At 51.9% G+C, this 13,401-nt stretch overlaps 1 protein-coding gene across 2 annotated transcripts in view; it reads left to right on the forward strand.

Annotated features, from left to right (window-relative positions):
• The window catches only part of CAD (carbamoyl-phosphate synthetase 2, aspartate transcarbamylase, and dihydroorotase), a 71,580-nt gene that overhangs the window by 43,320 nt on the left and 14,859 nt on the right, over positions 1-13,401 (forward strand). The window contains exons 27-37 of one of the 2 annotated variants that reach the window (XM_077489389.1): positions 394-475; positions 3,810-3,976; positions 4,064-4,228; positions 4,816-4,947; positions 5,023-5,224; positions 5,565-5,755; positions 6,061-6,201; positions 6,286-6,381; positions 6,497-6,641; positions 10,009-10,059; positions 11,027-11,071. In XM_077489389.1, the coding sequence (XP_077345515.1) occupies positions 394-475; positions 3,810-3,976; positions 4,064-4,228; positions 4,816-4,947; positions 5,023-5,224; positions 5,565-5,755; positions 6,061-6,201; positions 6,286-6,381; positions 6,497-6,641; positions 10,009-10,059; positions 11,027-11,071 (1,417 nt within the window). The remainder of the gene's footprint in view (positions 1-393; positions 476-3,809; positions 3,977-4,063; positions 4,229-4,815; positions 4,948-5,022; positions 5,225-5,564; positions 5,756-6,060; positions 6,202-6,285; positions 6,382-6,496; positions 6,642-10,008; positions 10,060-11,026; positions 11,072-13,401) is intronic. The other variant, XM_077489390.1, reaches the window with a different exon arrangement.

The raw sequence follows: 13,401 nt of genomic DNA on the forward strand, positions 1-13,401 counted from the left end.
GCGGAGGTAAGGTTAGTGTTCATCTTGAAGATGAAGGAAATTTTATATAATGGGCAGAAGATGAGGAAAGCTTTAAATCCCCGAAGACCTTAAGAGCAGATATCTGGGACTGACCTGACTCCAGGGAGTTAATATAATCTATTTATAAATAGGTACACTTGGATTGCCTCAATGTATGCATGTTTATACAAAGTGTCTTTTTTATACAAGATATTTTTTTCAGATTCTAGCTTATAATTGTTTCACATTGGCAGGATGATTTTTGGATGTCTTTTGCCTTGCTGTACTTGTATCAGGATGGTGCCAAAGAACATCTGAACGGGGTTTCTACCCAACATGAAATGGAATAGTTCAGTAAGTGGTTTAATGTTGATTCCCTCTGTTCTGTTCTAGGCTCTGCGTCAGATTGGAGCCAACCCTCCCGTGAAGACCCACGTGGACTGTATGACCTCCCAGAAGTTTATCCGTCTTCCAGGTTGCTTTGATATTCCTTTTTCGGCTCTAATTCTTGCAGTAAATTACAGTAGTTGGTGTACAATTGTAAGGGAAGGGAGCTCCTGATCTTGGCAGTCTTCCACTCTTATAGCGTGGTAACACATGCATGTTCTTCCATACTACAAGACTGTCTACTATTACCACTTTGCTTGGTTAAAAAGGTGGCGTGTGTCCTTCACCTGCTGCCTGGTTTACATAAACCAACTTTTATCATTTTTGGGAAATACCTGGCTATTTAGTAATTTTGGTATGCACCGAAATTTCGGCCGCCGAAACATATCGGCCGAAAATGCCCTTTTCGGCAATTTGCCGAAAGAGAAAAACGGCCGATAATGGAGCTGAAAATGGGGCGGGGCCAGGGTAGGGGGCGGGGCTCCGCCCCCCGCCCCTGGTGCGCCCATCATGAAAAGCTATATCTATATAGTGCGGGAGAGCCGCCTCCGCCGCCTGTTTGATCACAGCGCGGGAACATCACAGCTTTCAGTTCAATAGCTGTGTGTTCCCGGCTGCGCGCCGTCACGTACAGCCCCTCCCCCTTGTCAGGGCACTTTGATAGACAGATCACCTGTAGGATTGGACGGATGATCTGTCTATCAAAGTGCCCTGACAAGGGGGAGGGGCTGTACGTGACGGCGCGCGGCCGGGAACACACAGCTATTGAACTGAAAGCTGTGATGTTCCCCTGCTGTGATCAAACAGGCGACGGAGGCGACTCTCCTCCTCTTCTCTTCACAGGTTAGCTGCTATGAGGGGACACTGGCTGCTATGTGAGGGGACACGCTGGCTGGCTGCTATGTGAGGGGACACGCTGGCTGGCTGCTATGTGAGGGGACACGCTGGCTGGCTGCTATGTGAGGGGACACGCTGGCTGGCTGCTATGTGAGGGGACACGCTGGCTGGCTGCTATGTGAGGGGACACGCTGGCTGGCTGCTATGTGAGGGGACACGCTGGCTGGCTGCTATGTGAGGGGACACGCTGGCTGGCTGCTATGTGAGGGGACACGCTGGCTGGCTGCTATGTGAGGGGACACGCTGGCTGGCTGCTATGTGAGGGGACACACTGGCTGGCTGCTATGTGAGGGGACACACTGGCTGGCTGCTATGTGAGGGGACACACTGGCTGGCTGCTATGTGAGGGGACACACTGGCTGGCTGCTATGTGAGGGGACACACTGGCTGGCTGCTATGTGAGGGGACACACTGGCTGGCTGCTTTGTGAGGGGACACACTGGCTGGCTGCTTTGTGAGGGGACACACTGGCTGGCTGCTATGTGAGGGGACACACTGGCTGGCTGCTATGTGAGGGGACACACTGGCTGGCTGCATTGTATCAATTGTATCATGTGTGCAATTTCTGACCATCTCCTGTACCACGTCCGCAGTCTCTGACCATCTCCTGTACCACGTCCGCAGTCTCTGACCATCTCCTGTACCACGTCCCCTGTCTCTGACCATCTCCTGTACCACGTCCCCTGTCTCTGACCATCTCCTGTACCACGTCCCCTGTCTCTGACCATCTCCTGTACCACGTCCCCTGTCTCTGACCATCTCCTGTACCACGTCCCCTGTCTCTGACCATCTCCTGTACCACGTCCCCTGTCTCTGACCATCTCCTGTACCACGTCCCCTGTCTCTGACCATCTCCTGTACCACGTCCCCTGTCTCTGACCATCTCCTGTACCACGTCCCCTGTCTCTGACCATCTCCTGTACCACGTCCCCTGTCTCTGACCATCTCCTGTACCACGTCCCCTGTCTCTGACCATCTCCTGTACCACGTCCCCTGTCTGACCATCTCCTGTACCACGTCCCCTGTCTGACCATCTCCTGTACCACGTCCCCTGTCTGACCATCTCCTGTACCACGTCCCCTGTCTGACCATCTCCTGTACCACGTCCCCTGTCTGACCATCTCCTGTACCACGTCCCCTGTCTGACCATCTCCTGTACCACGTCCCCTGTCTGACCATCTCCTGTACCACGTCCCCTGTCTGACCATCTCCTGTACCACGTCCCCTGTCTGACCATCTCCTGTACCACGTCCCCTGTCTGACCATCTCCTGTACCACGTCCCCTGTCTCTGACCATCCCCTGTACCGTGTCCCCAGTCTCTGACCATCCCCTGTACCGTGTCCCCAGTCTCTGACCATCCCCTGTACCGTGTCCCCAGTCTCTGACCATCCCCTGTACCGTGGCCCCAGTCTCTGACCATCCCCTGTACCGTGGCCCCAGTCTCTGACCATCCCCTGTACCGTGGCCCCAGTCTCTGACCATCCCCTGTACCGTGTCCCCAGTCTCTGACCATCCCCTGTACCGTGTCCCCAGTCTCTGACCATCCCCTGTACCGTGTCCCCAGTCTCTGACCATCCCCTGTACCGTGTCCCCAGTCTCTGACCATCCCCTGTACCGTGTCCCCAGTCTCTGACCATCCCCTGTACCGTGTCCCCAGTCTCTGACCATCCCCTGTACCGTGTCCCCAGTCTCTGACCATCCCCTGTACCGTGTCCCCAGTCTCTGACCATCCCCTGTACCGTGTCCCCAGTCTCTGACCATCCCCTGTACCGTGTCCCCAGTCTCTGACCATCCCCTGTACCGTGTCCCCAGTCTCTGACCATCCCCTGTACCGTGTCCCCAGTCTCTGACCATCCCCTGTACCGTGTCCCCAGTCTCTGACCATCCCCTGTACCGTGTCCCCAGTCTCTGACCATCCCCTGTACCGTGTCCCCAGTCTCTGACCATCCCCTGTACCGTGTCCCCAGTCTCTGACCATCCCCTGTACCGTGTCCCCAGTCTCTGACCATCCCCTGTACCGTGTCCCCAGTCTCTGACCATCCCCTGTACCGTGTCCCCAGTCTCTGACCATCCCCTGTACCGTGTCCCCAGTCTCTGACCATCCCCTGTACCGTGTCCCCAGTCTCTGACCATCCCCTGTACCGTGTCCCCAGTCTCTGACCATCCCCTGTACCGTGTCCCCAGTCTCTGACCATCCCCTGTACCGTGTCCCCAGTCTCTGACCATCCCCTGTACCGTGTCCCCAGTCTCTGACCATCCCCTGTACCGTGTCCCCAGTCTCTGACCATCCCCTGTACCGTGTCCCCAGTCTCTGACCATCCCCTGTACCGTGTCCCCAGTCTCTGACCATCCCCTGTATAAAAATATTTTTTAAAAACAGTCATTTTCGGTATCGGTGCTGTTTCGGTATCGGTTTCGGTTTTCGGCCTAGTGTATTTTTCATTTTCGGTATCGGTTTCGGCACCAAAAAACCCATTCGGTGCATCCCTAAATTTTGGCATTGCCTTCTCTCTATCTCCTCTAGGTCTGATTGACGTACACGTACATCTACGAGAACCTGGCGCCACTCATAAGGAAGACTTCTCCTCTGGCACTGCGGCGGCTCTGGCAGGAGGTGTCACTATGGTGTGTGCCATGCCCAACACCAATCCGGCCATCACCGATGCCACCACCTTCTCCCTGGCACAGAAGGTAAATGATGTGCTTATGTACTGTAGTTCCGCCGGCTGCACCAGCCCCCCCCCCCCCTCCTGATTTAATACCATGCTTTTATTTCAGCTAGCAGAGGCTGGTGCCCGATGTGACTTTGCCCTGTTCCTGGGTGCCTGTTCAGAGAATGCCGGGTCCCTCTCCTCCATCGCCAGTTCAGCGGCAGGACTGAAGATGTATCTGAACGACACGTACTCTCAGCTCAAGATGGACAATGTCTCTTTGTGGATGGAGGTGAGTCCACATTGCTGTCTCTCCTGTTGAGAAGCCTGTAGAGGCTTTGCTTGTCCCAGGGGCTGTGGACTCTTGGGTGTCTGATTCTTGTGTTTCCAAGTGGGCCTGGGAAGGTTCTCGGGTCTCTGGGGCCTCGGGTTTCCAGGTGGGCGTTGGAAGGTTTTTGTGTTTCCGGGTGGGAGTTGGAAGGTTTTTGTGTTTCCAGGTGGGCGTTGGAAGGTTTTTGTGTTTCCAGGTGGGCGTTGGAAGGTTTTTGTGTTTCCAGGTGGGCGTTGGAGGGGCTCTCGGTTCTTTGGTCTCCTGTCCTTTTTGTTCCCAAGTGGTTGGCAGGGTTCTAGGGTATCTCTAATCTATTTCTCCTAGGCGGGTGGGTTCTGAATTACTCTGTTTGGGGTCACATCCAGGGTCCAATTATCTCCTGGGAGGTTGGGTCCTGAGTCCACCTCTGTTTGGGGTGACAGCTCTGGACTGTTTTCTCTTGGACTGTTGGGCTCTGAGTTCTTTTTCCTAGGGATGATATCTCCAGTTCATTTTCTCCTGGGCGTTTGGACTCTGATCGGTACCTGTCTTTGCCATTTTTTTTGCAGCACTTTGAGAAGTGGCCGTCTCATTTGCCGATTGTGGCTCACGCAGAGAACCAGACAGTTGCAGCAATTCTGATGGTGGCTCAGCTATATAAGCGGTCGGTGCACATCTGCCACGTGGCTAAAAAGGAAGAGGTGAGTTCCCCTGCCTTGTTGAGTCATTAATATGCCATAAGATGTTCACTTATCAGATCACTTTGCCTTTTTTAGATCCTGATCATTAAGGCGGCCAAGCAGAAAGGCATCCAAGTTACCTGTGAGGTGGCGCCCCATCACCTGTTCCTCTGCCTGGACGACCTTGACCGACTGGGGGACAAGAAAGGTCAAGTACGTCCCATGCTGGGGACCCGAGAGGACATGCAGGCCTTGTGGGACAACCTGGACATTATAGACTGCTTTGCCACCGATCACGGTAATGATTTCTATGAAGTTTTCAATACAGTTATAGCCTGTGCCTTTATCCACATTATTCATAGGATGACCAATACCTGATAGCGATGGGATAGAGCGAGTTCTTTCTAGGGCTGGAGAGGAATAAATGATGGCTGCCTTGACTGCTGCCCACACTATAGAAATTAAGTAGGATGACTGATACAATAACTCAAAAGGCTCTTGGTAAGAGATGAACAGGGTGACCCGGGCTTCGGTCAAGTGGAGTGTTGGCACAAGAGTTTGCAGTCATAGGGGCGTAATCCTATTTTATTTTTAATAATTTTCGTTAAAACGACACTGACGATTTCCTCTTTCTATAGCCCCCCACTCTGTGGAGGAGAAGGAAGGGCCAAACCCTCCCCCTGGGTATCCCGGCCTTGAGACTATGCTTCCTCTACTGCTCACTGCCGTTAGCGACGGACGACTGATGATAGATGACATCATCAAGCGCCTGTATGACAACCCCCGCAAAATATTCTCACTGCCAGTCCAAGAAAATACATATGTTGAGGTAAGTGAGAGAATAGTAAATGCGAGGAACATTCTTCATCTCCCCCTCGCCTCATCGCCGATCTCTTCTCTTCAGATTTTTGTCTCTTGAGATTTAGATTTCATCTCTTGAGATTTCGTCTCTTGAGATTTCGTCTCTTGAGATTTCGTCTCTTGAGATTTCGTCTCTTGAGATTTCGTCTCTTGAGATTTCGTCTCTTGAGATTTCGTCTCTTCATATATCTTCTCTCATACTATTTCACGTGATGAAACTCTCCCACCTTTTGTCCTCAGCCTTCTTATACTTGGTTTCCCATTTCTTCACAGGTGGATTTGGAACATGAGTGGGTTGTCCCACAGTCTATGCAGTTCACCAAATCCAAGTGGACCCCATTTGAGGGAATGAAGTTGAAGGGAGCTGTACGTAGGGTCGTCCTGCGGGGTGAAGTGGCATACATTGATGGACAGGTAGGTCCTCCAACTCTCTCCAGCTGTATGTGATGCTTAAGTGCGTCCTGGGACCCCCAACCTTCTGGATGATCTGTTTTGTAGGTTCTTGTTCCGGCTGGTTACGGTCAGGATGTCAGGAAGTGGACTCCTCCACTGGCTCCTCAGACTGCTCCCACCCAGAATAAAGAAGTCATTAAGGTAAGTCTCTAATATTCTATACATTTTAGTTTAATTCTAAGAAGACATTACCACAAAGTCTCACTATTTTGTTATAAAGTAGGATGTTTTAGGGCTAATGAAGATTTCCTTTCAGACTCCGGAACGCCATCGTCATGTGACCATGCAGAGTGAAATCATTCGGAGCCGGGCCCCCAGCCCTCGGAGAGTCGCCCCTGCCGCAGAAGCCCGCTTCCATCTGCCGCCAAGAATCCACCGCGCATCTGACCCTGGCCTACCAGGTGAGGTGTGAGGGAGCTTGCAATTACTCATAGGGTGGCCTAGGGGCGCAATCGCAGCCCAGATAGAGGCAAATGTTCATCTGTAGTTAATAAAACACACTGATGGGAGGGATTATATTCCCGGATGCTCAGTTGGAGGGAATGTGCACCGCAACACATGCCAAGCTAAAACCTTCAGAACAAACTGTTAAATAAGCCCTGAAAAGAGCGATTCTTATATCTGAGAATACAGTTAACCCAGAATTTTTTTTAAAACTGTGCAATACAGATGCGCTAAAACTATGACCACATGAATGGTTGGCCCTAGCTAAAGTTGCCAAAACAAGGGTGTAAACCATAGAAGAATCGTGCGATCAACAATTTTAAAGATGTGATTTTAATATTTAAGGAAATATCTAAAATTAAAGAGACTACAAAAAGATATTTGTTGATTCCCCAGGGGACCAAGTCTATGTAGCATTTGGTCCCATTCTGATCCGTGAGCTAGGATGATCGACAGCATGTTCCTCCTGCCGTTTTTAACTGTTTTATGCTCAGCAGGCGATTAATTTCTTATGTGTTATAGTTACATAGTAAGGTTGAATAAAGGCACCAGTCCATCCAGTTCAACCTAAGCGTACATGTCTACAATTATCACTATCCCTCTACGTTGCATCTCATTAAGATGCTCATCTATTATATTATATTTATTTAAGGTACCCATATAGCGCCATCAATTTACACATACATCGCACACTCACATCAGTCCCTACCCTCATGCAGCCCACAATCCATGGTCCCCAACCCACATGCATACACTAGGTCCAATTTTGGACAGAAGCCAATTAACCTATCATCATGTCTTTGGAGTGTGGGAGGAAACCGGTGTACCCGGAGGAAACCCATGCAGGCACAGGGAGAACATGCAAACTCCAGGCAGGTAGTGTCGTGGTTGGGATTCAAACCAGCGGCTCTTTTTACTGCTAGGTGAGTGCTAACCACTACACCACTGTGCCTCCCTGTTATGACCGTGGTGGTTGCTATAGTGCCGGGAGGAGAGGGGGTGATTGCTACAGTGCAGGGAGGAGAGGGGGTGATGGCTACAGTGCCGGGAGGAAAGTGGCTACAGTGCCGAGAGGAGAAGGGGTGGTGGCTACAGTGCCGGGAGCAAAGTGGGGGTGGTGGCGGCTCCCATCGGACTGAAACATGGCACAGGCCACTGGCTGGAGTAAAAGGGGGGAGAGAGAGCAGTGTTGTACTGTAGCTCCCCTATAAGAATGTCCGTAAGTTGGGCTTCAGCCTGGGTGGAGCTGACAACTTCAGCTGATTCTCAGGAATACTACCGATACATCGAGTAACACCAGAAAGGCAGAGGGAGATTGGGGAAGTAAACAAGTGGCTAAGAAGCTGGTGTAGTAAGGAGGGGTTTGGGTACCTGGAGGACTGGGCCTACTCCTCAGTCAGTCACCAGTACTATAGAAGGGACAGACTGCACCTAAATGAGGAGGGTGAAGATGGGCAAAAAGTTAGAGGGGTTTTTAAACTAGGCGACGGGGGGAGGGACCAGAGGTAGCGATAGTCAGCGTGGAACATAGTCCAGAGGGTAGTATTGGGGGCATTAGTGGAAGGTTGACAAAAACCCAATGTAAGTATAGTAGCAAGTCCTAATTGCAATCGTGGAACACTCAATAAGAGGATAATATGTGACCGGTCTAAACTACGTGGCATGTTCACCAATGCCAGGGGCCTGGCGGACAAGATGGATGAACTTGAGATACTATTGTACGAGGAGGATTCGGATTTTGTGAGAATTTCAGAGACCTGGTTCAACAGCTCTCATGATTGGCTGGCAATCATTCAAGGGTATACACTTTATCGCAGGGATAGAGAGGGTAAAAAATGGGGAGAGGTATGCCTGTATATCAAGAATAATGTACAAGTGAATGTGAGGGATGACGTCACTAAGGGAGCTAGGCAGTGGCGTCGCTAGGGGGTGGCTTTTGTGGCTATAGCACCGAATCTGGGGCCCAAAGCCCCAAGTCTCTCAGATGGCCGTGGTCTCTCTGCGGCAGGCAGCACGGGAGAGCCGGGCAGGGGATAGAACAGAGAGATGTCATCTCTCACCGCCCATCCTGCGTCACTGCTGTTCTGTTCCCACAGTGCAGCCGTAGGCAGCAGAGAGATGACATAATCTCTCACTGCCCGCCTTCTTTCTGGTGACCTTGATGTAAGGGGGGCCTCTCTGGTGACCTTGATGTAAGCGGGGGCCTCTCTGGTGACCTTGATGTAAGCGGGGGCCTCTCTGGTGACCTTGATGTAAGCGGGGGCCTCTCTGGTGACCTTGATGTAAGCGGGGGCCTCTCTGGTGACCTTGATGTAAGCGGGGGCCTCTCTGGTGTCCTTGATGTAAGCGGGGGCCTCTCTGGTGACCCTGATGTAAGGGGGGCTCTCTGGGATAATATATAATTACACACAGGTATATTATATACATGTGTATGCCCGCCCAAGCGTATGACTTTCTTTACTTCGCTGCTATGGGCTCTAGCCCCAGATCTTTTGTAGACCTAGCAACGCCCCTGGAGCTAGGGAGGAGGTGGAATCCTTTATGGGTAGAGCTCCAATGGGAAGAAGCTAAGGAAAAATAAAACTGGGCATGTGCTATAGGCCCCCTCACCTGAGGGAGGAGGGGGGAGACGGATCTCCTATCACAATTTTGGATTAGCAGCAAGGATGGGGAAGTGTTATCATAATGGGGGATTTTAATTATCCAGGCATAGATTGGGCGGAGGGAACCACACATTCAGCTAAGGCTTGCCAGTTCCTAAATGTCTTGCAGGACAATTACATGGGTCAGATGGTAGACGCACCAACTAGAAATAAAGGGTTACTAGATCTACTGATTACCAACAATACAGACCTGATCACAGATGTGAAAATATGGGGCAATTTAGGAAACTGCGATCACAGGTCAATTGGCTTCAGTATGAATCGGGATGGGATAAAATCTTATAAACAAAAAACATGGAGGAGAGTTTGGTTTGCTTTAAGAGCATATTAAAGGGCATTATCCAGTGCATTGGGTAATAAATTTAAAAGAGCTAACAAAAGTCCTGGATAGCTTGACGCCAATGTAAAAATGCATATAAAAGAACCCCTTTGGATCCTTGACACGTCTTGTGTTGGCAGTGGCTCTTTCCATGAGTTCACAATTTGCTGCCCCTTCTGGGGAATGTATAATGACCTCCAGTTATAACCAATTGGTATAAAAGTGTCTGATTAGCTCTGAGGCCTCTGGGTCCCATGTAGCCATCCTAGGGATATGGTGGGTAAGGGGGATCTGTGTTCAGTCTTCGTGTAAAGTCTTCTAACTCTACATTGTGGTGTCCAGTGTCCAGGAGGATGTCTGTCACTCAGCTCAGAGGGACCGCTGGGAAGATCGGTAATGTTCAGTGCACCAACCAGTAAAATTGTTCTTCAACCCTCTGCCGCAATCTCCAATATCCTATAATTCTTTAATCTTTGAATCAGAATGTGATCGGTTTCCTATAACTCAGAAATCACTTTGACGTTTTTTCGGCTGGACTTGTGTAAAGTGGACCCATGGGCTCAGTCTTGGGCGTGGAGCTGCTACCTTCTGCCTTCCAGTGATAAATTTTAATGAAAACTTCATATAGATGTAAGCAGTTGATTGCCGTAGCTGCAGCCATTTGTACTCAGTAGTATCCATAAGTCATTTGGCTTCTGTTATAGCTGGCCCACAATATTCTTTAGTGAACAGGACTCTGCCCTAGACTACGGCACTCATCCATCTCTTACACAATTGTATCTCTAATTTATCACTGATTGACTAGAAGAATTTGGGTGCTATAGATATCTCTTGGCAAGATTCAGCGGCATGTAGCTGGGTAACTGCGCCTACAGGTAACCAGTCAGATGACTGGTGATAACGCTGTATGCCAATAGCCTCAATGCTGTTGGGGGTCCTGTTGATGCAGCTAGAGGTTTATCATGAATTTAAAATTAGTTGCTGCTGTCCCAGAACATTAAATGGGTAGCTTTGTGTCGCTGAATGTCGTCAGAACTCTTTAGATTTTCTTGAGCTGGGGATTTGCCAAGCTCTGCCACTGGTAGATCCAAGTCTCCGCTGCATGTTTGTGCTCAGACGCCGCCCCCATGGAGCATGTTACTTAGACCCTGGACCCATGTACAATCCTATATGATGGCCTCCTGTGTACCCCTTCTGGAGTAGTGGGTGGCGTTCTTGGTTTTCTTTTTGGACTTGTAGAGATTTGTCCAATATCAACTACAGAGAGTGCAGAGCTTGGCAGATTTCCTCCTCTGTGTTCACCCGTGTGCATGTGTATATAGGTGTTTATATGTCACTGACTCTCCTCTTATGTGTGCAGCCGAGGAGCCGCCAAAGGACAGAGCCAAGAAGTCTTCTGACACAGGTCAGTGTTGTTTTCTGATCCTAGAGAACATGTCCCCTTACTACAGCATCTCGCACACTCCGGGCAGTGAATCTGTGTTTTGGTTCTCTTCAGTCCTCTGATCAAAAAGACATATTCAAGCTGCAACAGTATCTAGCTCTCCATTCCTGACCACTTTATACTCGCCTCTCCTGATGTTCCTCTGGTGGCTGCCGCAGAAAAATACCAGGGTATGGGGGAGCATGGGACCCAGGGGCGTACTAAGTGGGGGGGCGGGGGGGCGTGCCGCCCCGGGTGCCACACACTGGGGGGGTGTCAGGCCAGCGCCCCCCCTCCCCTCTCCGCAGTGTCAGACAGCGCCGTGAGGAGCCTGAGGCACTGGCAGTGGGCGGCATTGCGCGGGGGGGGGGGGGTGCGAGCAGCACCCGAGTGGAGTGACATCTGCCGGCTCAGTGATCCGGGACCCGGCTCCCCTTCTCTCTGTGGTCGCGTCGCGCTGCCGTTCTGATCAGTCTCGGGCAGCGGCTGTCACAGCCGAGCAGAGTGAAGCCGCCTCCCCCTCCTCCATGCACAGCACTGTGTAGACAAGGAGGGGGGGGCGGCTTCACTCTGCTCGGCTGTGAGTGACAGCCGCTGCCCGAGACTGATCTGAATGGCGCGATGTGAGTCACGTGACTACAGAGAGAAGGGGATTATTGCGCCGGGTCCCGGATCACTGAGCCGACAGGTGACACTCCACTCGGGTGCTGCTCGCACCTCCCCCCTGCAATGCCGCTGCCTTGGGCTCCAGGTACACTAAGGGTTCTTTACTGTGGTGGGTCCTGCACTGTAGGGGGGTTCTGCACTGTAGGGGGGTCCTGCACTGTAGGTGGTCTGTAGGGGGGGTCCTGCACTGTAGGGGGGGTCCTGCACTGTAGGGGGGGTCCTGCACTGTAGGGGGGGTCCTGCACTGTAGGGGGGGTCCTGCACTGTGGTGGGTCCTGCACTGTAGGGGGGGTCCTGCACTGTGGGGGGTCCTGCACTGTAGGGGGGGTCCTGCACTGTAGGGGGGGTCCTGCACTGTAGGGGGGGTCCTGCACTGTAGGGGGGGTCCTGCACTGTAGGGGGGGTCCTGCACTGTGGTGGGTCCTGCACTGTAGGGGGGGTCCTGCACTGTGGTGGGTCCTGCACTGTAGGGGGGGTCCTGCACTGTAGGGGGGGTCCTGCACTGTAGGGGGGGTCCTGCACTGTAGGGGGGGTCCTGCACTGTAGGGGGGGTCCTGCACTGTAGAAGGGGTCCTGCACTGTGGGGGGGGTCCTGCACTGTAGGGGGGGGTCCTGCACTGTAGGGGAAGATTCTGTACTGTAGGGGAGTCTGCGCTGTAGGGGGGTGGGTCTGTACTGTAGGAGGGTCTGTACTGTAGGAGGGTCTGTACTGTAGGAGGGTCTGTACTGTAGGAGGGTCTGTACTGTAGGAGGGTCTGCACTGTAGGGGGGGGGTCTGCGCTATAGGGTGGAGGGGTCTGCACTGTAGGGAGGGTCTGCACTGTAGGGGAGGATTCTGTACTGTAGGGGGGTCTACACTGTAGATGGGGGTCTGTATGGTAGGGAGGGGGGTCTGCACTGTAGGGGATCTGTGTAACATGCAGAGGGTCCAGAGCTGTGAGGGGCTGTGTAATGTAAAGGGGTGCAGAGGTGCAGGGTGCTGTGTAATGTAAAGGGGTCCAGAGGTACAAGGGCTGTGTAATGTAAAGGGGTCCAGAGGTTCAGGGTGCTGTGTAATGTAAAGGGATCCATGGGTACAAGGGCTGTGTAATGTAAAGGGGTCAGGAGGTTCAGGGTGCTATGTTATGTAAAGGGGTCCAGAGGTACAAGAGCTGTGTAATGTAAAGGGGTCCAGAAGTGCAGGCTGCTGTGTAATGTAAAGGGGTCCAGAGGTGCAGGCTGCTGTGTAATGTAAAGAGGTCCTTAGGCGCAAGGTCCTGTGTAATGTAAAGGGGTCCAGAGGTGCAGGGCGCTGTGTAATGTAAAGGGGTCAGGAGGTTCAGGGTGCTATGTTATGTAAAGGGGTCCAGTGGTACAAGAGCTGTGTAATGTAAAGGGGTACTTAGGTGCAAGGTTCTGTGTAATGTAAAGGGGTCCAGAGGTGCAGGGTGCTGTGTAATTTAAAGGGGTCCAGAGGTGCAGTTGTGGAGAGGGGGGGTACACAGTAGTGACAAAAAGATATTGAAGGATGCAGAGGTATGCAGGGGACACGGTGGGTGTTTTTACATTTTATGGTGGGGGGGTGCCAGATATAGGATCCGCCCCGGGTGCCAAATGCTCTAGGTACGCCCCTGATGGGACCTCCCCTGAATCGGCGCTAGACACAA

The sequence above is a fragment of the Lithobates pipiens genome, unplaced genomic scaffold (genome assembly GCF_037356315.1).
Source record: "Lithobates pipiens isolate NorthernLeopardFrog02 unplaced genomic scaffold, aLitPip1_a1.2 Scaffold_18, whole genome shotgun sequence".
Lineage (NCBI taxonomy): Eukaryota > Metazoa > Chordata > Amphibia > Anura > Ranidae > Lithobates > Lithobates pipiens.